Source organism: Sarcophilus harrisii, chromosome 3 (assembly GCF_902635505.1).
Source record: "Sarcophilus harrisii chromosome 3, mSarHar1.11, whole genome shotgun sequence".
Classification (NCBI taxonomy): domain Eukaryota; kingdom Metazoa; phylum Chordata; class Mammalia; order Dasyuromorphia; family Dasyuridae; genus Sarcophilus; species Sarcophilus harrisii.
Genome location: NC_045428.1, coordinates 67,147,075 through 67,169,501, shown reverse-complemented (window position 1 = coordinate 67,169,501; position 22,427 = coordinate 67,147,075). Strand labels below are relative to the sequence as shown.

The 22,427-nt window shown below is 35.4% G+C and overlaps 1 protein-coding gene across 12 annotated transcripts in view; it reads right to left on the bottom strand.

The window, feature by feature from the left end:
• FN1 (fibronectin 1) overlaps positions 1 to 22,427 on the bottom strand; it is an 80,361-nt gene that overhangs the window by 2,677 nt on the left and 55,257 nt on the right. For 2 of the 12 annotated variants that reach the window (XM_023500639.2, XM_012546386.3), the window contains 17 exons: positions 21,220 to 21,489; positions 20,605 to 20,721; positions 19,924 to 20,088; positions 19,291 to 19,446; positions 17,741 to 17,854; positions 16,586 to 16,855; positions 15,125 to 15,312; positions 13,802 to 13,889; positions 12,341 to 12,517; positions 11,074 to 11,163; positions 10,419 to 10,598; positions 9,253 to 9,342; positions 7,890 to 8,350; positions 6,099 to 6,237; positions 3,958 to 4,122; positions 1,448 to 1,573; positions 806 to 912 (listed from right to left, as the gene is read on the bottom strand). In XM_023500639.2, the coding sequence (XP_023356407.1) occupies positions 806 to 912; positions 1,448 to 1,573; positions 3,958 to 4,122; positions 6,099 to 6,237; positions 7,890 to 8,350; positions 9,253 to 9,342; positions 10,419 to 10,598; positions 11,074 to 11,163; positions 12,341 to 12,517; positions 13,802 to 13,889; positions 15,125 to 15,312; positions 16,586 to 16,855; positions 17,741 to 17,854; positions 19,291 to 19,446; positions 19,924 to 20,088; positions 20,605 to 20,721; positions 21,220 to 21,489 (2,903 nt within the window). The remainder of the gene's footprint in view (positions 1 to 805; positions 913 to 1,447; positions 1,574 to 3,957; positions 4,123 to 6,098; positions 6,238 to 7,889; positions 8,351 to 9,252; positions 9,343 to 10,418; positions 10,599 to 11,073; positions 11,164 to 12,340; positions 12,518 to 13,801; positions 13,890 to 15,124; positions 15,313 to 16,585; positions 16,856 to 17,740; positions 17,855 to 19,290; positions 19,447 to 19,923; positions 20,089 to 20,604; positions 20,722 to 21,219; positions 21,490 to 22,427) is intronic. The other 10 variants (XM_031958090.1, XM_012546387.3, XM_031958093.1 and 7 more) reach the window with 5 other exon arrangements.

Below are 22,427 nucleotides of genomic sequence, written 5' to 3'. Positions count from 1 at the left end.
TCTTAAAACTAGAGTTTTCCTATTTGATCTTGGAGGGAATAGGGAGCCACTTAGCTCTATTAAGAAGGGGGTTTGAGTAACATGGGCAAACCTGGGCTTTAGAAAAATTACTGGCAACATTTTGGAGGATAGATTGGAAAGGGGAAATAGCAAAAGAGGCAGAAAGACTAAATAGAAGAATAGGGGTAATGAGGGCTTGAAAGAGACCAGTAGCTGAGTGAATAGGCAGAAGGCTATTTTTGAGAGATGTGAAAACAAAAATGATAACATTTAGTAATTGTGAATTGGATATATCCAGCCCAATCTATATTCCTCTCTCCATCTCTGAGCTCTTGAACTTCTAATCAAGTACATAGAGTTGATCTCTTACTTTTAAATTTTATCCTATTTCTTGCATTTTTTTTTGTTCACTGTAATTGGATTGTTATTGTTATTGTTTGTCCTTTGTTTCCTTAGAGCACCATAATATCAGGGAGGTGATGTCAGGACATACAAATGAGTTGGATTTATGTGAGGGTGAGGTATGCAAAGTCACCAGCCTCACTTTTTCCTCTGGAACCATCTGGGTCCATAGTCCTCAATTGGATTATAAGCTTCTTGAGGAGAGATGCATATCAAAAGCATCTTTTGTATTCTCTCCTGGGGAATACACCACAGAAAAAGTAATTGCTGCTCAATAGCACAGGGGCAATTAATATAGGAATAGACGTGATTGCTGTTCAATAATCCTTTTTGATTGCTGAAAAAGCATTTCCTTGCCTCCCTCATCTTGCCCCAAATATACTCCTATAATGCTGAGACATACCTGCTGTCCACCAAAACATGTGCAAGAGCAGATGGCCCCGAGGTACTCCTTTTGCCACTGTTCCCCTACATGGTATGTCTTTCCATCATCATAACATGTGGCCTCATCTGTTAAAAAAAAAACCAAAAACAAAAACATAACAACAATGCAGAAGTATAAGAAAGACCTAGGAATTTTCATTTGATGAGTGGCCACTGGGACTCTCAACACTGATTTCTTGCCACCAGAAAGTAGGATTTCCATGTGGGACTCTATAGGTTCTATGAGGCTAAGCTGCTTTACAGACTACTATCTTCCAAAAACTGAATCTTCTAATTAAATGCTACTAAATACATGGAAAGATTTTTAAAAAGTGAATGCAAAGATGAATAAAGTAACATGGCTTCCATAGAACATATGTAATGTTCAAAGTACTCAATGCTAAAAAGAGTTAAAGAGCTTCATAATAATCACAAATCATTTCTCATTTCTGAAGTGTGTCAGCCCCTTCTTAAATTACAAAATTAACAAGCATATTAATCCCTCCTCCAAGGAGACCTCAAGTTCCCAATCTTTTCAATGAATGAGATGGTAGCAGTTATATCCAGCTATGACAAATGGTAGTGCTTAACATGGCACTAAAAACAATCTGTTACTACGTACGAGGATCACACTTGAATTCTCCTTTTCCATTTCCAAGACAGGTGCAGCTCATCATCTGTCCATTCTCTCCTTGGCGATCCCACTTGTCGCCAATCTTGTAGTTCACGCCATTATCATGGCACCATTCTGAATAAATGTGAGCAACAAAAGGTAAGTATTATTTGTGACTGGTTCTTAGAACTAGGAAAATCACAGGGAAGAAGACAGAGTCACAAAGAAATCTGTGATTATAGCTTTGTCCCGATTACTATGGATAATGAATACTCTTAAGTGGTCTCATTATGTGAATTCATGCTACATATTTCCATTGAGCTGGAATCAATGACCATTTCTTATATAATTTCAATATCCAATAGTGTGAATTCAAATCGGGGGATTCATTTGTCTACGCTTATCAGGACCTAGCTAAAATCATTATTTTGTGGGATTTAAAAAGATGTAAATTTTTAATTTGATAGGCTCCATTTCACTCCATTATTGGCAGTAAAAAAAAAAAAGAAAGAAAAGAAACATTAGTCAGTGATTGTCATTTGAATGCCTACTTGTAGGGTTCAAGGAACAGATTATAGATGAATGTTTCTTCTAGGGATTCCAGAGATGAGTATGGGTTAAAGTTGAATGAAAGGAGAAACAAAATTAGATCTGGTATTTTCAGGATTCTGTAAATTACAATCTATTTCACATAGTTGGAAGGAAAGGAAAAAACATTTAACATGTAACAGAAACAAAAGATCCAATAGTAATACCTGCAAATTAAAGTCTTATTCTGAAAACTGTATGCTTGGAGGTACTTTTATACATATTTCATTATAATATATCTTATTTGCTCTTTTACCCATGAGACTTCTATTACACCAGAAACATAGTTGAAAGGACAGTATAGAACTACAGAGTCTTCAATTTATTCAATTCTTATAGGTCCTCCCTGCTCACACTTAAGGTTTTCTTGTTGTTTCAGTTGTGTGATCCCATTTGACATTTTCTTGATAGAGATATTAGAAAGGTTTACTATTTCCTTCTCCAGCTCATTTTACACATAAGAAAACTGAGGCAAATAGGGTTAAGTGATTTGCCCGGGATCTTACAGCTAGTATTTGTTTGAAGTCAGATTTGAATTCAGGTCCCCCTAGGGGACTCTAGGTTCTTCCTGCTGATCCTTAAACTGTTAAGAGGAGACTATTGAACAGTTATGTCATTTGATCAAAAATATTTAAAGGGAGCTAAAAGATGATCTGAGAATATATAGAATGCGTTTTCATTAGTCCTACAGGCTTAGGTAACAAACTTAAAATTAGAACATTTATAGCATTAAAAAAACTAAACAAAATTAGTTGTTTTCACATTCCTGAGTTTTTCTCATATCTATACATCACTTGTAACTATGTTACTTTTTTGTTTTTCAGAATATCTATGATGATCTGGATTAAATCATCTCATTCATATTAAAGTAAAATGCTGTAAAGATTAATTTAAAAAAGTTTAGCTGGCTTAAATACGTTTTAGTTGCATATATAGGTAATGATATGTAGTAAGCTTTTAAACAAGTTCTTTTTATAATTATGGAGAGTGAATGAATTCATCTATATATTTTAATCACTCCATAGAAGTTTGTCCACTTTTATAATAATTAAAAATTACAAAAATTAATCCTTTATCACAGCCCCCCTCCAGTGCTTTCATGGAGCAGAGGAACCATTATGTAGTGACCCTGAGATCTACAAGACTATGATTGTGGACCATTAACTCTGACAGGTACTTTACCAAACCAGGGAAACTTTGCCTATGCAGTCATGGATAGTTTGTAAAATGCCTTCCTTAGATTAGACTATTTAATTTTCAAAGGAACATGAATTGGTTGATTGCTGAATATAATCACAACTTTCAAAGACCATTTATGAAGTCATCAGAATAATCTTTCAAATGTTGAAGCAAGTCTAAAAATTAAATACTTGTCAGCAGTGATAAAGTCTTCTAAAAGTTTAAATAGCAGTAGTAATGTCCTGGGAAATACTGATGCCAACCTCCAATAGTTCTGATATAATAATTTGAAGTGATGGTTATATCTCTCAATTTATCTCAACTTTCATACTTATATTCCATCTCTTTACAATCGAATGAGCCCAACTGAACAAAAAACTCTGACAAATAAACAAGTCTATAAATTATTCTTTCTTCTTTTAGGATTGTTATTCAAGAGTTGAACTCCTTTAATTGTTTGTATATCAGCAGAAAAAAAAGTTGTGATTAGTTACCAACTGATCTTTGATAAATAATGACATCCACGTGTGACCCCTTGATTTATTGCAGTATTCAAAAAGCAGCATTTTCCATCATTCTTTAATGATGCAAAATATTGCTTTGAGCTAATTTGCACCATGTTTGGAACTGTCAATGTTTGCCAAACATGCTTACTTGGCCCATTAGTACTAATGCATGAAATCTGTAGGAATGGATGAACAAATAGATAGATAGATGGATGGATGAATGGATGGACAAAGCAGGCTACTCACTAGATGAATCACATCTGAAATGACCGCTGCCAAAACCTAAGCATTGGCACCAGAGTTTAAAGCCAGAGTCAGATAATCGCTCCCATTCCTCTCCGATGGAATAGTGAGTGACAGTGAATGGATCAAAACATGTGTCATCTGTAGGTTGGTTCAATCCTTCATTAACTGTTCAGGAAGAAAAGGGGGAATAAAAAGAGATGAGTTATGAGTGTTTTTCAAATTACTGAACAATGAATGCTTAATCAAGCACCACAATCTGAATAGTACTTATTAATTTTTATTCTTACTTCTAATGCAGTATTAACTTCAGTCATGTTCTTTGAATTTGGCAAAGATAAGTACTGATAGTTTTTCCAAAGAAGACATAGTACCCTTCAATTTCTAGTGGCCATAAATTTGAATGACCAGGTCAGAAAATATAGAATGTAGAACATATTTTAGTAAAATTACATTCTTAATAGGACAAGTCTGAATTGTGAATAAATCATGATAGAAATATTATCAACACATTTAATGCTATGGCAGCTAATAAAATAAGCTATTCCAAATAAAAGGAAATGGAATCTGAGAGATTCAGGCAAACGTAATAACATTGAGGCTGGTTGTTAGCCTAGTCCTGAGTTTCCTTAAAAGCTTAAGCCAAAGTGATGGATGCAAACAAAAATGTATTCCAAGTTATTCTCCACTAAGTGTGAAACAAATTTACTGTGATTTTAAACTTAAATTAGAGATGCTATGGTTCTTTTCCCACGGAATGAATCAAAAAGTAATAGTATATATTTGAAGTGTCAATATTTTAAAAAGACATCATCCTGGAAAAAAATTGAGTTTTTGGCATAAACTAGTTAAGTCTGAAAGTTCTCAAAGCCAGGGAAAGTTGGCTAGAACCCAAGCTGTGCCTACTGGGCTGAAGAAATTGGAAAAAGTACTGAAATAATCTGGGAGTATCAACAATGACTCCAATTTTCTGAAAATAGCTAGAAGTTAAAATTCCCCATGTTCATAGTTCCCTCAGAAAATGATAGGCCCATCATAATATTCAAGAGGCCTTTATACTGCTACAAACGCCTTTCCAGTGACAATTCTACTGGAAATAAATATGAGATATCAGACAAGTATTATGCATACTCCAGATAAATTTACATCTATGCAAAATTTATAATTAATTTTTCAGAAATAGTCAACAATTCATAGGGAGTATGGATGACTTAGTAGTAATGGGGTAGTAACCCCATTCTTAGATGAGGAAATGGAATAGAGTTTAGAAATTAAATTGGCCTTCAGTAAATCATAACTCCTTGAGAGATCTGTTACTTAATATTCTCTGTTGTATATTAGAAAACCCTAATATTAGAAGATTCCCCACTCTGAATATTCCTGGCCTTGTGTCTAGCATTAAGCTGCCAGGAGAGGCTGAAATGTAGCCAGAAAGATTAGGGGGTAATTCAGAGAAATGCTAAACCCATCAACAGCTAACTGGAATAGTCTTGCTGATATAATCAGAACAGAAATAAAACTGCCCTAAAAGAAAACAGCATACTTTACAGAAAAGAGTAAGCTCATTTTTGTGTCAGGAACAAATATTTCAGATCTGCTCAATCACAGGAAACTAGACCAGAGGTGGGGAACCTTTTTTTTTTGCCAAAGGTTATTTGGATATTCCCAACATCACTAATGAGTCAAAAATTATCAGCTTATAGAACTCAAGCAAGGAGAGGTTGTTGTGTCCTGTTTTCAGCTCATCATGCCTGTGGTTGCATTAACAAATGATTTAGCTGGCATTATATCGTCCAGGGGCTGGGTGTTTCTACACCCCGATCTAAAACTTCACTTCTCTGTATTTTTTCCCCTGAGCCAATTGGAGTTAAGTGACTTGCCCAGGGTCACACATCTAGGAAGTGTTAAATGTCTGAGACCAGAATTTGACTTCCTAAAGAGGGCATTCTCTTCTAGTTGAAGAGAAAAAAATTTATCAAACTAAAGTTAATTTATCTGTTTGAAAGTTCTTCACCCTAATTTAACCTAATTCATGTGTATATTAACATTCATAAATTTTTTTTTTTTTTAAGTTTTTGGAGAGAATGCCTCTGGAACTGATGAAAAGAAAGGACTCTGAACACATGCTGTAAATGGTAACATACCAGAGTTGCCCACTGTGATCATCTCTTCCCGAACTTTGTGTCTCCTCTGGTTTTTCAGGGCCTCCACTATGATGTTGTAGGTAGCCCCTCGGGTAAGGCCGGTCAGTGTGGCACTAGCTGAAGTTCCAGGAACTCTGAACTGTAATTATCAGTAAATCCAAGGTGGAGCAAAAGCATTATAGTGAGGAATAGTCTCTTAACCCTCTCAACATAAACAGGAGAAGAAGGGAAATAGAAGGGCCAGAGATGGGGAAATGCTGTGAAGGGGATGGAATGAAGTTATATAGCATCACAGATTTCTAGAAGGCTCTTAAAGGCCACTTAGTTCAATCTGCTTATTTTACAGATGAGGAAACCGTGGCCCAGGGAAGTTAATTGACTTGCTCATGGCACTCAGATTGTAAACCTCAGAGGCAGAATTTGAATTTTCTTCTAACTCTCTCCACTAGAATCTGCTACTTTGGGGGCCAACATCCCATCAAGTGGGAAAACATCCTTTTTGCCTTACCAGGATTCTTTCCCAAAAATCTGTTTCAAGAAGTCAGCCAGTCAATCAATAAACATTTATTAAGTGTTCCAGACACTGGGCTAAGTGCTGGGAGTATAAAGAAAGGCAAAAGACAGTCCCTGTTCTTGAAGAGCTTACAACTAACAGGAAACAATGAGTAGTTATTTGAAATTAAACCAATGCTTTTCAAAATATTGTAGAAAATAGGATCCATGGTCTTGCTACCAAGACATAATTTTAGCAAATAAAAAAATAAAACTAAATAAATTTGTTTAGCAAAATGAGAAACCAGACCTGGACTCTGGCACAGAGCTTATCAGCACAGTCCCACGTCTCGAGAATAGCTGTTAGCTTCTGATACTGATTGTGATTATGACATATCTGTGTATCCTCACAAACCCATTTCCTCACACCCTTAACTTTTTCAAAGTGTGTGAACTCTGGCCAGATAGTCAATACAATTGAATAAAAACTTGGTAAGTTCCTACTATGTCTCAGTACACTATACTAGGAACCGAGGGAAGGAAGAATGGAAGTACAAAGACAAAAATTCCACTGTCCTGCCCATAAAAGGTTTACATTCTGTTAGGGAGAGAAGACATGTATATCAATAAATATAATGCAAAGTAGCCTGTGATGGGGCAAAGGAGATAAAATAGTCTAGGAAAATTTGAGGAGGGAAACAGTCCTTTCAGCTAGGGGAAAGGACAAGAGTCAAATATAAAAGGATGCCAGAAAAATTAATTATAGGGAATTATAGGGAAGGGAAGGTTTTGGTATTATTACAGTCACATATAACAATTTCTCAAGCTGCTTTTGTATTATAACCTTGATAATACATTCGGGAACAAGGTCAAAAATGATTATTTCTTTCTCATGGATGTCTTGATGGGAATCTGCATGGGCTTACTACAGAGATGGTATTTTACTCATTCTTGAAAAACCGCAAATTCAGATAGAATTATAGGGTTTTAAATAATCTGTCAATCAAGATCTCTAGATATATGAGAATTACACTGATTTTAGCCTGCTGAGCTTCAACAGTTCATCATGGCTTCATTCTCTTTCTTCATTTAAGACTAATGATCTAGTGCTGGGAAAACACAATGGGATCACACTTGGGGAAAGTGCCAGATCCTAACCATGCTGTCTTCCCAAAGGCTTCTGGGAATGAAGCCATTTGGAATTAGGTCTCATGACAAGGAGTCAACTAAGCTAAGTTAAATCACTTGGTTTAAACCTTCTGTAGTTTCAGTGCAAATGACAAGAAAATAAGCAATTACCTGTAAAGGTTCTTCATCAATGCCAATGGGATGGCATGAAATGATATATTCAGAACTTTCCTGGAATGGTGTCCAAGAGATGGTAGTCTGAGAGAGAGCTTCTTGTCCTGTAGAGGCATTTGGATTGAGCCCAAGAACATGAGGATATGGAAGATGATCTGCATCCCCCCTGGGGATGTTAGCAATCTGAATCTCCTCATCTACATTCGGTGGGTATGGTCTTGGCCTATGCCTTATGGGGGTTGCTGCTGTGGGTGGTGTAGTCCGCCTAAAGCCATGTTCCTCAAAGATCATTTGTTGCCCAACACTAGGTTGCTGGCCGGTAGTGCCTGGAAGCTGTATACCATTTCCATTGTCATACCCAGGATTTGTGATGAAAGGGGTCTTTTGAACTGTGGAGGGAACATCCAAGATCTCTGGTCCATTAGGGTGTGGAAGGGTTACCAGTTGGGGAAGCTCATCTAGCCAAAGAGAGGTTAGAAGCAAAGCATATCAAGCTCCCGAAAATAAAGCAGCATTAATCATTATCAAATCAAGCAATAAGTATAAACTATTTTCCAATCTGATCAAAGCCACTCATAAGTTAGCAACTTTCAGAATCACAGCACCCTTTTACAAGGAGAAATCTCTATGATTTTCCCAAAAGTTTCTTTATAGCTTAGAAAGAAAGTGTTAGTATGAATTCTTCATACCACTTAGTCAAAGCCCTGAGCCCCTGCACCCCAAAGAAGCTACCTCTTCTCAAATTTAGAAAGATAGTGAATAGGAGTATAATCTGCATCATAATCTTATTTTATCCATTTGAGAAGTACATCTGAAAAGATGTAATTTCAGGTTATATATGATGGATGGTATTAGGAAGGTTTAGCTTATTTTCCATAGTTTCTCAAGAATTCAAATAGTAAATTAGATGAATATATACTTAAACTGGTTTTAAAATGAAAAAAAAATCTCAAATATAAATGAAACATTTTGTTCATAAAAAACAAACTGAATAATCAAACATTCTTCAACATCAGGGCTTCAGAGAGGGAAAAAGAATAAAGATTTAGCAGCATCTTTTATCAATTTCTTTAACACTTTAAAATTGGATAGTGGGCTTTAAAGAACCCAGCTACTTAGAGATTTTGTTTGAATTTGCTATTAAAGTCAATATCAACTTCTTTTATATTTCATACTGCAAAAGAACAAAAAAACGACCTGTAATGTATATTGAAAAATTGCTGTTACTGAGAGGGAAAAAGAGATCAAAGTTATGCTGTTAAAAAATAGTAAGTTAGACACGGCCTTTTCAGACTGCCAACATGATCATTCATTTTTAGTCTTGGTTAGAATTCCTCTTGACAACCAATGCATTCTTTACCTGTCTTTTTTCTTCCCATCAATGGTTCACTCTTTTGATTGTTCTTCAAGGCAATGACATAGATGGTATACTCAGTATCTGGTTCCAGCCCTAGAGGAGAACAAAATGATCAGGTTATCTCCTTTTCAAAGAAAAGTTTCCATGAAAATAAACCTTCCAATGTCATATCTGCTTTACTACTGGAATTTTAAATTGAGTCAGAGAGATTTTTGTACTCGGTGACACACAGTAATGACAATAATAATAGCTTATATTATGAATTGTTATTATCTAATTTGATCATGCCATTATCAGAAAGCCTAGATCTCCCTAGTTAGATAATAACCCTAACTAAACTGTGAATTTCTCAATGACAAGAACTATAACTCGTTTCTTTTGTAAAACACTTGTAAAACACTTTTGTAAAACACATTTATTTAATGCCTACTATATATTAGACACTGTGATAAATTGTGGGAATATAAAGAAAACAACTCTCCCCCATAATCCTTGTACATTCTAATGGGGTTAGCAATATGTAAATAACTGGGTACATATACTATATATGCAGAGTAAGTAGATAGATCCAACTATTGTAAAAATATATAGTGATGGCACTGTCTTTCAGTAGTCATGTTAGATCACTAGGTCTGGGAGGAAGGATACTTGGTGGGTACATGTTAAAAACATTTTCTGGGTAAATATAACTGTTTACTATAATTATCCATGTAACTTTAGTGCTTGAATAGAGTGTAGAAATCATTTAGTTCAACCTCATATAGCAATACAAAGATAGTAAACCATTTGAAATTGAAAATTCTTTTATCTGGAATTTAAAAGACTGGTTTTAGGTTAGTGTAAATAACTTGCTTTGAAAAAATCCAATTGTTGCCATTGTGATGGAAATGCCATAAAAACTTTTTACTTAACTCATCATTATTTGGCACAGTATAGAAAGGTGGCCCCCATCTCTAGGGCTGCTTTTATGATTAGATGTGGAATACTGTTAAAAGACACCAGATAGTGACTTTTGTACCCTGTAGTTTTTAATCATCAGTGTCCCAGAACAATAATGTCACTAAAGGTCCTTCTCTAGCATGTCTGCAAGGAAATGCTTACAAGTTTGTTATCTATGTGGCAGATTTCAGGGAACAAGACAGAAAATTCTCACTAGAGAATAGACATACCAGTGATAGTGGCCTCTGTGACCCCAGGACGAGGTCGAGGGACCACCTCTCGGGAAGGTGACCCAGGCTTCTCATACTTGATGATGTAGCCAGTGATCCGAGCTCGGGGTGGTTGCCATGAAACAAGCAGTGAGTTAGGTGTTGTTGTGAGGAACCGCAGGTTGGATGGTGCATCAATGGCTGAAACAGATTAAAGTTGGAATGAAAAAATGAATAGCCATTGAAAGAAAATTAATTCACTTTCTTATATCTATTTGCCTAAACATAATCATAGGATTGGTAATGGCATTTTCCATAAATAATTAAGGAAATGAAATATACATCATAATAATAATAAAAAAAACTTAACTACTTTCTCAGTATCACCACCAAAATTGGCATTTTTAACACATAAAAACAAATGGGAAAACTAGTTTTGAGCCAGAAGAAAATTGAATAAGAGTAATAGTTTGCATGCTAAATAGGAATATGAAAAAAGAAAATATATTCTCTAGAATAGAGATGAATGAACAGTCAAAGATCAGAAGTATATGTTATGGACATATTATAGTTACTTAATTTTACATATACATAACTATCGATGTATGAAAATATGGCTTCATTGTCTCAAGTTCAGTGCAAAATAAGGAATCATTCAATTAAAAAAAATGCTTACCAGTTGAAGCATCAATCACTACAGGTGAGCTTCGGGCATTGTCATTTAGAGTGTAGAGGTGGATCTTATAATCAGTGCCTGGTTGTAAACCTAGAATTGGAATTTTTAAAAATGTTTCTGTGTTCTTACATTATAATGAAAAACAAAACTTCCTTTAATTATGTGGATTCTATCATTCTCTTTTCCTTAAATAAGTAAGTAATCTCAGGTCAGATCCATTTTAAATTAGATAACTAAGTAGGATTATTTATATAAATTATTTGGGGCTGAAAGTTCTTAAATACAGAAAGGAAATCATAAATGCAAAGAATCTTAGGGAAGAAGAATTTTAGGTAAAAAAAATCCAAATCAAAATCTCTCATTAAGCGATTCTTTTAGTGCTTTCCCCATCCCCTCCTCTTCCCACAGAAACAATCAGAATTTTAGAGCTGCAATTGACCCTACTTCTTCAACTTTCTCTAGACATGTTTGCTCTCTTGTTTAAATTTCATGTCTTTATTTGTAGGGTCAACTCTATTAATCCTCACCACTAAAAGTGGTGTTAAGAACATGTCACCAATTAGCTCATTTTTGTTTTAGTAGCCACATGCTTAATACCTTAGAAAGAAAAGGATGAGACTGGAAAATATTCCCAACTTAGGTTCCTTCTTTGGATCAATATTACAAGAAACCAGTGTTCTGGAGGACATGATTTTGTGTCCAGCATAGAAAAGAACTCATAATGAAGAAAATAATTGAACTATAAACTAAATAGTCTAAATATAGAAATAAAATACAATCAATTTAAGTCAGAATTTTGCTTCTTTTGGTCTAAATTGATGATTTTCATTAATATAGAGAAATTCCAGTGTGGGGATCTCTTCTATAAAGCAGGTCACCAATTGTTCTGCAACTCATACTATTAGAAAGTTATGTATGAAGTTTAGATTAAATGATCTGAAGAATCATACAACAAATGTCTCTAGAGAGACATGAATCTAAATCTTCCTGATTTCCTGACTGCCTATTTATTACATTAGGCAGCGTCTCAGAATATACAATACTAATGCTTTATTGATTAGATAAAACCAGAGACTAAAACTATCTTTCTTCTTTCTCAGTTTCACAAATACTTAGCTACCTATGAAACTCCATCTGGAAGAGTATTTTTGTAAATCTAATCTAGAAACATGGAAAAATATGTAACGTCTCTTCTGTTTTCCCAAATTAGCTTTTTTAGATTATTTTTTTTTTTGACAAGAGAAAGGCAGGAACTCTCAATTCTCACCAGTAATGGTATAGCTTCTGATTTCAGGGTTGATTGTTCTCTGTACAGGGCTTTGACCATTGGAGGGGATAGCATCAATCTGGAAACCTGTGATAGTTTCTGTCTTGGTTCTCCAGTTGAGAGTGATGGTGGTTTCAGTAGCATCTGTCACACGGGCTCTACGTGGAGGACTGACATCTACATGACATCAAAGTATATGGGTTTTTAGTGTAATATCCACAGAAATGGTGATTTGGAGTTGTTTTTTAAAGTATATCTTATTATTCCTTAATATATATAATTATAAGTATTGCAAAGAATAGATTTTTTAGAAGATTGATCTCTTATGACTATGATGTTAATATCTAGTCATTCTAAAGGGAAAATTAGTAATAATTTAGGAAATTGACATCAGCACTTCTGACTCTTTCTATGATGACAACATTCCATTATTATTGATGTTATAGTGAAGGGAATAATGAATAATAATTAATATTAATAGATAGTACACTAGTATAATGTTTTTATTCTTTTCAAAATGTCATATATCTTCTAACTCATTTGATTCTCCTAACAATCTTATGAAAAAAGTAATTCCCTTCCCTATACAGATGAAAAAATGGAGCCATACTTTTAACAATGTAGTGACGCAAGGCAATTCTTACAGCCTTGGGATGGAAAATGCCAATCACATCCAGAGAAAGTATTATTGATACTGAATGTGGATCAAAATATGGTTTTTTCATCTTTTTGTTTGTTTTTTTTCTTTCTCATTTTGGTCTGATTCTTCTTGCAAATATAGAAATATGTTTGAAAGGATAGCATATATTTAATCTATATCAGATTGCTTACAGTCTTGGGGAGGGAGGATGGAAGGGAGAAAAAGAGAAAAGGTTGGAACACAAAGTTTTGTGTTGAATTGAACTGAATGACAAAAACATGTATTTACATGTATTTGAAAAAAATAAAATATTTATTGAGAATAAAAAAAAGAAAAAAAGAGAGAAAAATAGAGCCATCGTAGGAATTCAATTGCTTGTATCTAAGATCTCAAAGCTAGTTATCAGATTTATCAATAGAAATCAAAACATGAACTTGTATTTTTGGTTATTCCAGAAATTAAGACAATTCTGTTTCCCATGCCCAGTGTTATGAACTCCCCTGCTACCTGTACCATATTAGTAAAACAGAAGTGTTTTATAATAAGTATCCTTTCCAGTAAGTTCTGGGCTTGTCTGCAGCTTTGCCAAGAGACTTTGCTGTAGCTGCCAATGAGTTCTTTTTTTTTCTTTTCTTTTTTTGAGGGGAATGGTGATGATGGTTAAGAAAAAAATTATGATCCTCAAAATAAATTTATTTGTAAGGAAGTCCTGCATCTCCTCCATTGCCAAGTACCATGTCCCTACAGATTTAGGTGTTATTTTTCATCAGTTTGTCCTTTTCCTACATAATCATGGATATAGGAAAGTCTGAATTACTTACTCTCCAAAGTAGTAACTACACCCTGTGCTGGCCTGCTGGTGAGAGTATCCTTAAGAGCATAGACACTGACTTCATATTTAGTTGATACCTACAAATAAAGAAACCACAGGAATATTAATATTCAATATTAACAATGTAATCTTTGGGGGGAAATAAAATAAAAAAAATCCAGAGAAAATTTGAAGATATAACTAAATCTAGCTAGAGTCCCAATAAGCAGAAAAATAATGTTAGGAGATCTCTACACATGCAGCCTTTGTGAACTTTATTTTTAATGTTTATAATGTTTATAATGATGATCAGGGCAATTTCTCAACTAACATCTAAAAAATTTATCCCTGTGGCTAAACACAGATACATTGCAACTTTTACACTAATACCGTAATTTAAAAAAATACTGAAAAATCTACTTGATGTGTCAGTCAACTGACACTTTCATGAACTAGAGGTTACCAGAAATAGATGGCCCTGGGTACCTTCTCCTGCCTTCCTTCATTTTATTTTCTCCTTGAAATGATTAAAATCAGGTTTCACAAGAACACCCTTTCTTTGGAATTCTATGACTGTTACTGGCAAAGTGGCATTTTTTTTGTGACAATTCATATACCTAGAGGGAGTTGTAATGGAGGCAGAGTAAAGTGAGGTGAGTGCCAATAAGACGTTACTGCCATCATGACAGATAGCTATACCCTAATCATTCCAAAGTCTGTTCTTTTTTGAGGCAAAGTTCTTAAAATTCATCCTTAGAATATCTGCATTTTGGCCATCAATGTAATTAATGCCTGGCTCTCCCATCTTTTCAGAGATAATGTGGGTGAGAGAATAGGTAGGCAAGAGAATCAGTTGAATTGAGAAGTTAGTAATAATCCAAGATTCTCTATTATCTTTAGCTTAATATCCCAGATACAGTTGGAAGAGCTAATGTTCTCCTGAAAAAAATCCTACTCTATGAACTGCAGTTAAGAATGTATATAATACTTCTCTACATTGAGAAAATGACTGGAAGATGATGTATTTGAAATCTCACATAACGATCATATGTACTGATCAGACATCAGTAAGTTTTGCTCAAACTGTTTTAGGTCATGAGAAGGTTCAGAAGTGACTGATATATTGGGAAATGGCTGTCATAAAATATAGGGTATCAATTAAAAAGAATGAATGCATGCAGGAAATAATCTTCATCTGAAGACAGTATATAATGGGATTTTAGCTTTATGACAAAATTTAATCCCTCCCTCTTTGGCATGATATGGCCTGACCTGGACTGAGAATTAACCTTAATTTTTTTTACACTCAAGAAGAGAGAACAACATGAGTTACCATTAGTCCTGATACCACCACTGAGGTGCTATCTGGAGAAAGGTTGATTTCCTTCATTGGTCCTGTCTTTTCCTTGGGTGTCACTCGCACTCTGTATCCAGTGAGTTGAACATTGGGTGCTGTCCATTGTGCTGTCAAGCTGGTTGGAGTAACCTGAGTGAACTTCAGGTTGGTTGGTGAAGGAATAGCTGTCAAGATGGTCATTAGTTAGAGGTTATCTTGCAGAAACTAAGGGATGGGCAGAGTCATAAGTGTTCAAGGAAGCAAAACAAACTGATCTGTGAAAAGTATAAAGCAGCCCTGAGGTAACAGATCATTTTTGTTAAATAGTTGGGGGCTTTTTTTGCTAGGGAAGAATGTCTGGAACATTCAGACCATGTGAAAGGGCATGTTGGAGCATAAGTGACTTTTTTCCCATTTCCACTGAATCTTAACACCAAGGATAATTGTCAGCTCCCTGAAAAGAAGTCTTAGATGCTGGTCATTGTGTTCTGTTTCTCATAAAGAAGTATTTGCTTTTTTAGAGACTGGACACAGCCTTCAACTTATGCATCTGTTAAAGCCAAATTAATTCAGGAGCCAATATCATCCCCCCCCCCCTTTTTATTATATTTGTATATAAAGATAATAATGATTCAATTGTGGAGTTATTCCCCACATTTTTAAGCATATATAGATATTTAAGGTTTCCATTTCTTACTGAGAATTCTTGGCTAATTTTGAAGCATCATCTATAGTACAATACAGACTAGTTAGATTGACTTCTGACACATGGAGTCAGGGGCCAATTTAATATATCACAAACTTTCACAGCACCTCAAGACTACACCTACAAGCCTTTTCTGTTTCTGTGTTCATGAAACAGAAAGGAACAAGTTGTTTCCAACAACTCCCCCAAATTTTTAATCTTTCTTTCCATTTTGTATGCATATAATCAATGTTCCTTTAAGGAGATTAGGTGATTAAATATCCAGCAGATTACCAATTGAAAAAAAAAAAACCACCCCAAAACTTACCCTTGTTGTCTCAGAAAGATTGTTGCTGTCAAGTATTTTTTTTTTTTTTAAAGAAAACAGTAAGCAGATATGATGTCAGGCCTTTATAAACATAGTGAAGGCAAACCACAAGGAAACACGATTTAGGAAATAATCCACATATTTTAGTTTGAAGCAAAGCATCAATTTCTAGTCTGCTGCTTTTAGCTCCTGGTCTTGTGCACAAGCCATGCATTTCCTAGATTTCCTTGTATTAAGCATATTCGGCTCTGACCTCACCTAAGCATCTTAGTAGACCACCATTTCCTCCTCCAAAGAGGAACAGTTGGTTTCTGTTCTTGCAGAAGGTTGGTGGTTTTTTTTATTCTTGAGATGGACAACAGTTATTTAAGGCAGTGTCTTTCACTTAGCAGGGCATAAAGCCACTGTTCCCATGACCACCTGAGTGGTGCAATGAAAGGTATACCTGTGGACTGGATTCCAATCAGGGGCTGGCTCTCCATATCATCGTGCAAGGCAACAACACTGACTGTGTACTCAGACCCAGGCCTGAGACCCTGCAGTTCTGCTGTATCTTCTTCACCATCAGGGGCAGGAAATAGCTCATGGATTCCATCCTCAGGGCTTGAGTAGGTCACCCTATACCTGGAAACTTGCCCCTGTGGGCTTTCCCAAGCAATTTTGATGGAATCGACATCCACATCAGTGAATGCCAGTCCTTTAGGGCGATCAATGTCTGTTAGGCAAATTAACGATGAGAGGTTATGGGAAAAGCAAGAAGGGAAATAAGCATTTTATAACGTGCAAAGCAGTTTTGCAGATACCATTTCTGTTTACAAATTAACTCCAATCAAACAAACCACTATTAATTAAATGGAATATTATTCAACAGTTTCTGAAAATATTTATTTATTTTTTCTGATTTAAAAAAGTTATTATCTTTTTAAACTAAAAGCCAGGTGTACATGGATGAGAAATCCAGACACCCTGTAAAATATACCCACAATTAGGATTTTATATACCCCCTTAATTCCAAAGTAATAATTCTTTTTATTTCTTCATTTCTTTTTTGCAATGTGATGTTAGTTTTACAGACCAACTTTTTCTATGCCTTGAGGATGGTAAAGATGATTTCCAAAATGAGTTTTAGACTCTTACACGTTTCCATGTTTCTCCAACACCTGTTCTTTACCTCCCTCTATCGGGTATTTTCACTGACATCATCTAAGAAACACTTCACATTTTACTACTAAATTTACTACCTTTACTGCTAAATGGAAGGACGAGCACATAAATTCAATTTTACCATCCAGACATAGAAAATGAGGTCCTGGCCAGAAAAAAAAAAAACATTTTGTAGATTTGCTAAAGCCAAATCACATTCTGCCAAGGCCATCTGAGCAAAAGGAATCTGAAGCAGCACCTAGCTAGGGCTGTTTGATGACATTGTCCCCTTCAAGTGCAATATGGCGTCACTGAAAAGGAAAATTGTCTGCTAACGGGCCAGCTGAAGATGTGAACCAGTAGACAGCTATTCTAGCAGCAGAGATGTGCATGGAGCTTTTGGATACCTAAATACAGAATTTTACCTTTGAAATTGAAAAATAAGTTAGATACGTACTAGTGACTGCAGTCTGCACCAGAGGCTGACTCTCTCCATTTTGATTCTGAGCATAGACACTAACTACATATTCCACTGTGGGCTGCAGTCCTTCAATGGTCATTTCTGTTTGATCTGAAAAAAAAGTTCATATAAGACTCATATGTAAGTAATGTATTGTGACACATAATGAGTCTATGATGGTGATTATAATATTGACAAATATTACCTCAAACTGCCAGAGCAGGAGAATCTGGCATCAAAGTAAAAAAATAAAAAAAGGAGGAGGGGGTAGTTGTACAAAATTGTCCTCTCTGGCTCCACCATCCAGTAGGAGTTTGGCATTGTCCCTCCCAGTACAAGTATTTTCATTTCTTAACTCCATTGACAAATGTATATATTATTAGATAATTTAGTTTAATTAATTGTTAAACCAATTGAGGAAGGTAAGAACCTACTTAACTTCTGAATTATTTGATATAACTTTCTAGATGGTCTCAGATTCTGACTTGATATAGCACATAAATATGTTGTTGAATTGTGTCCAACACTCCATGACCCCATTTGGGGCTTTCTTGGCAAAGATATTGGAGTGGTTTGCCATTTCCTTCTCCAGCTCATTTTATAGATGAAAGAAATGGAGACAAATAGGATAAAGTGACTTGTCCAGAATTATACAGGTAGTAAGTGCCTGAGACTAACATTAACACTCTACCCATTGAGCCATCCAGAACATGTAAATATTAGGTCTGGGATATTCTGGCCAGGGCTGAGAAGATGCCTAATCCAATCTAATTAGCATTAAGTACTTATATGCTGGAAGTATAAAGACAAAAGGGAAAGAAATCCTTCTCCCCCAAAACCCTATATTTTTATTAGGAGAGGAACTTGTATTTTCCTAAGGAATACTTCCCTTTGCTCTTAGGGTGGTGGTCTTGTCAATCACAGTGGACTTATACACTTAAAGATATTATATTCTTAAGAAGAATTATCCACATGGAAAGAACAATACGTATAGTACCCTCACACCACTACTGTGGAGTAGGATGGCAAGAAGTATGAACTTTATGCCCATGAATGAACATGCTCAGTCATATAATAAGATACTATAATGAAAAAGAAACTAGATTTACAGTCTGAAGATCTAGGTCCAATCCCAGCTCTGTTATGTCCCTACAGGGTGATAGTAGATCATCCAGCAGGTGATCTGCTACCCATTTCTTTGTTTCTTTTTTGCAATGTGATGTTAGTTTTACAGACCAACTTTTGCTATGCCTTGAGAATGGTAAAGATGATCACCTAGATAGACTTTAGTTTCCTACATAAGGAAATAAGAGGGTTGAACAGGGTAATTCCTAAGGTTCCCTCCAAGTTTAAATTCTATTATTAAATTCTATAATCCGATGTATCTAGAAAGGAGAGATTGTATCTTTGTATTCTTCAGTGCCTACCATAGCACTTTTCAAATGGTAATTGCTTGATAAATACACGTCTAATTTAATTGAATTAGTGACATTTATTTTATAAAAATAATGACTGAATCTCCTGAATGAGAAACAGACTGCTCTTACCTGGGCCAGTAGTTTTTGTTTTAGATGGTCCAGGGCCATTTTTGGGAGCAGTGGTCACTCTGTAACCAGTGACTGGGGAATTTGAAGGTAGCCACCTCACACTGATGCTGTTGTCCTGCACATCAGTCACTTGCATTTGTGATGGTTTATCAATTTCTAGGGAAAAAAACAATATAAAGAAGTGAGGAAAGAAAACAAAGTGAGTTTATACTTTGGCACCATAATGTTCTGATATGATGATGCTTGCTCAGCTGTGGGCCATTTCCTTTCCTTAGGCCACTTGGAGGAAAAAATGGCAAGAAGATTAGGTTATTTGTGAACAACTAACTTTGGAATTCAAGAAATCAATGCAAAATTAAATCACATTTTTTCCTGATGGAATGGATCTATACACAAAACACATTCAAAACAGCTGTAATCCTTCCTTATTTACATTTACTTTCAACTTCAAGGTACTTTTGCCCTCCATCTAACTTTGGTCTTAGGTTGGTCCTATTTATAGATTGGCTTTACTTCTCAAGAAAGTCAACAGAATGGCTATTTGCTCAATGATTTAGGAGAAAATGAGATCAAAAGACAATTGGAACTATATTAGTGGAAACAAATCTGTGGTAGCTTTAGAATGGTTCGCACCTGTTCGGTATGAAATGGTCACGGGTTTGCTGCTGGCTGGACTGTCTCCACGACCGGTTACTGCATACACAGTGATGGTATAATCTACTCCAGGTTTAAGGCCGGTGATGGTGGCTGTAGATTTGGTTCCAGGCACAGTGAACTCCTGCACAGGGCTATTTCCTCCTATAGGAACAAAGTAGTAGAATTCAGTGGGACAAGTTGGATAAAGGGATAAAATCTAGTGAATCAGTATTTCAAAGACAGAAAACTTGACTCATTCACTTTTCAAAACTAGATAATTTATTTTTGTTGTTCAGTTGTGTCCAATTCTTCATGACCCTTTTTGGTGTTTTCTTAGCAAAGATACTGCAATAATTTGCCATTTCTTTTCACAGCTCATTTTACAGATGAAGAAACTGAGGCAAATAGATATTAAGTGACTTGCCCAGGTCAAACAAGTAGTGAATGTCAAGTTTTCCTGACTCCAAATTCAGCACTTTAACCTCTGCACCACCTACCTGCTCAGGTAATTATAGTTCATGTCAACTAATGAAGAAACTAAGGAAGATGGCAATAATTTAAAGTTTTAGAACTCTAACATTGGCCTTGGATTAGGAAGTGGAGAAGCCTTGGATCATATTTCTTACCATTCATCTTAAGTACAGTGTGACTGAAGTGGATACTATTTTGCTGTCTTACCTGTTTCACCATAGGTGATTCTATAATATCTGACGGTAACTGCAGGTGCATCCCAACGAATAAGCAGGCTAGTGGGGGTAGTAGCAATCACTTCAAGGTCCCTTGGAACATCAGAAACTGAGAAATAATTGAAAAAAGTTCCATTTTCATTAGTTTCAAATACTAATGAGATTTATCATTATGTAAGTTTGCCAATACTTTAATGACAATTTCAACATACATTTTTCACAAATCTTACACAAGGATGTATGAATGAAAATGAATTCAGGGTCAGGTAATCTACTAGAGGTCTGATAAACCAAATGTGTAAATTATTTTAGAATTTAAATCCATGAGAAGAACTATCACTAGGGGTAACTTAAAAACACAACAAATTTTGTATTCAGACTTTAATTTTGAATAAAACTATAGGTCTTGTTTGTATGTATAAATACCTATATAAAAATTCACTCTATAAACTTCTTAGGATGATAGAGTTTCCCATCTCCACTCACTACCTCTATCTTTTATCTGTCAAACAGTCTGAGGCATATAAGACAAAAACACATTTCATAGAAGATACCACATGATATAGGACAACCCCCTGAGTTTACCTACAATTCAGGATTAGCTTACCTGTTGACTGTTGGCCAACCAATGGGGCACTTTCCTCTCTGCCGTTGACAGATACAATGCTGATCACATATTCTGTGCCTGGTTTCAGGTTAGTAAGTGTGATGGAGTTTCTTGATGGGGGAACCCGGTCTTCACGAGGTCTTCCACTAGCATGTTCAGGATGGTGGCGAATTCTATAGCCAGTATTGGGGGCCCGTGGAGACATCCAATGGACAGTGAAGGAGTTGGCAGTTATATCAGAAAAGTCAATGCCAGTTGGGGAATCAAGACCTATTTTCCCACCAAAAGAAAGAAAATATTCAGAAAGGAAAAAGGAGTGCTAAGGGAAAAATAACCAACTAACCTCATTAACATAATAATAATATTTCAGGCATGATCTACTGAATAAAATGATATATCACTCAAACAACATTTAAGGAGCACCTAATATGCACCAGACTTAGGGCTAAGAGTTGGGAATATAAAAGAAAGTAAAAGACTATCCCTGTCTCCATGAGCTTACAATGGGGAGAAAACATGGAAACAAATAAATACTAAGTGAGCTATATACAAGGTAAATAGCAAATAATTAACACAGGAAAGACATTAAAATTAAGAGGGAGGGTCAGGGAAGGCTTTCTGTAACAGGTAGAATTTTATTTAGAAGTTAAAGGAAGCATAGGAGATCGATAGTCAGAATGGAGGAAGAAAAATATTACAGACACAAGGGATAGCCAGAGAAAATGCCCCAAGCTGAGAGATGAAGTGTTTTATTTATGGAACATCCAGGAGACCAGTGTCAATGGATTAAAGAGTTGATGTTGGGAATAATAAAGTAAGATTTTAGGGGGAAAGATACAATATAATATATAAATGTTAAGGCAACTTCAAATTGGAATTGTAGATAACTCCAAAACCATTTCCACATATCTCTGGGATATATTTATGGATTGACAGTTGAATATGGACAAGTCTGAAAAGCTAGAAATTCACCTAAAAAGTAAATAATGAAGTTCTACAAGGAAACATTAATTTAGGAAGAACTAAAATGTTAATTAAGGTCTTCACCTTGATGTCCATACTTTTATTCAGTGCAAAAAGCTGATAGAAGAAACAACAACTAATAAGAATAATATTGGACTTGGAGTTTAGAGTTTTTGTATTTCTAGATAGCAATGTGCTTATGCTAATCTTTGCCTCTCAAAGCCTATTTCCTGAGAGATAACTTT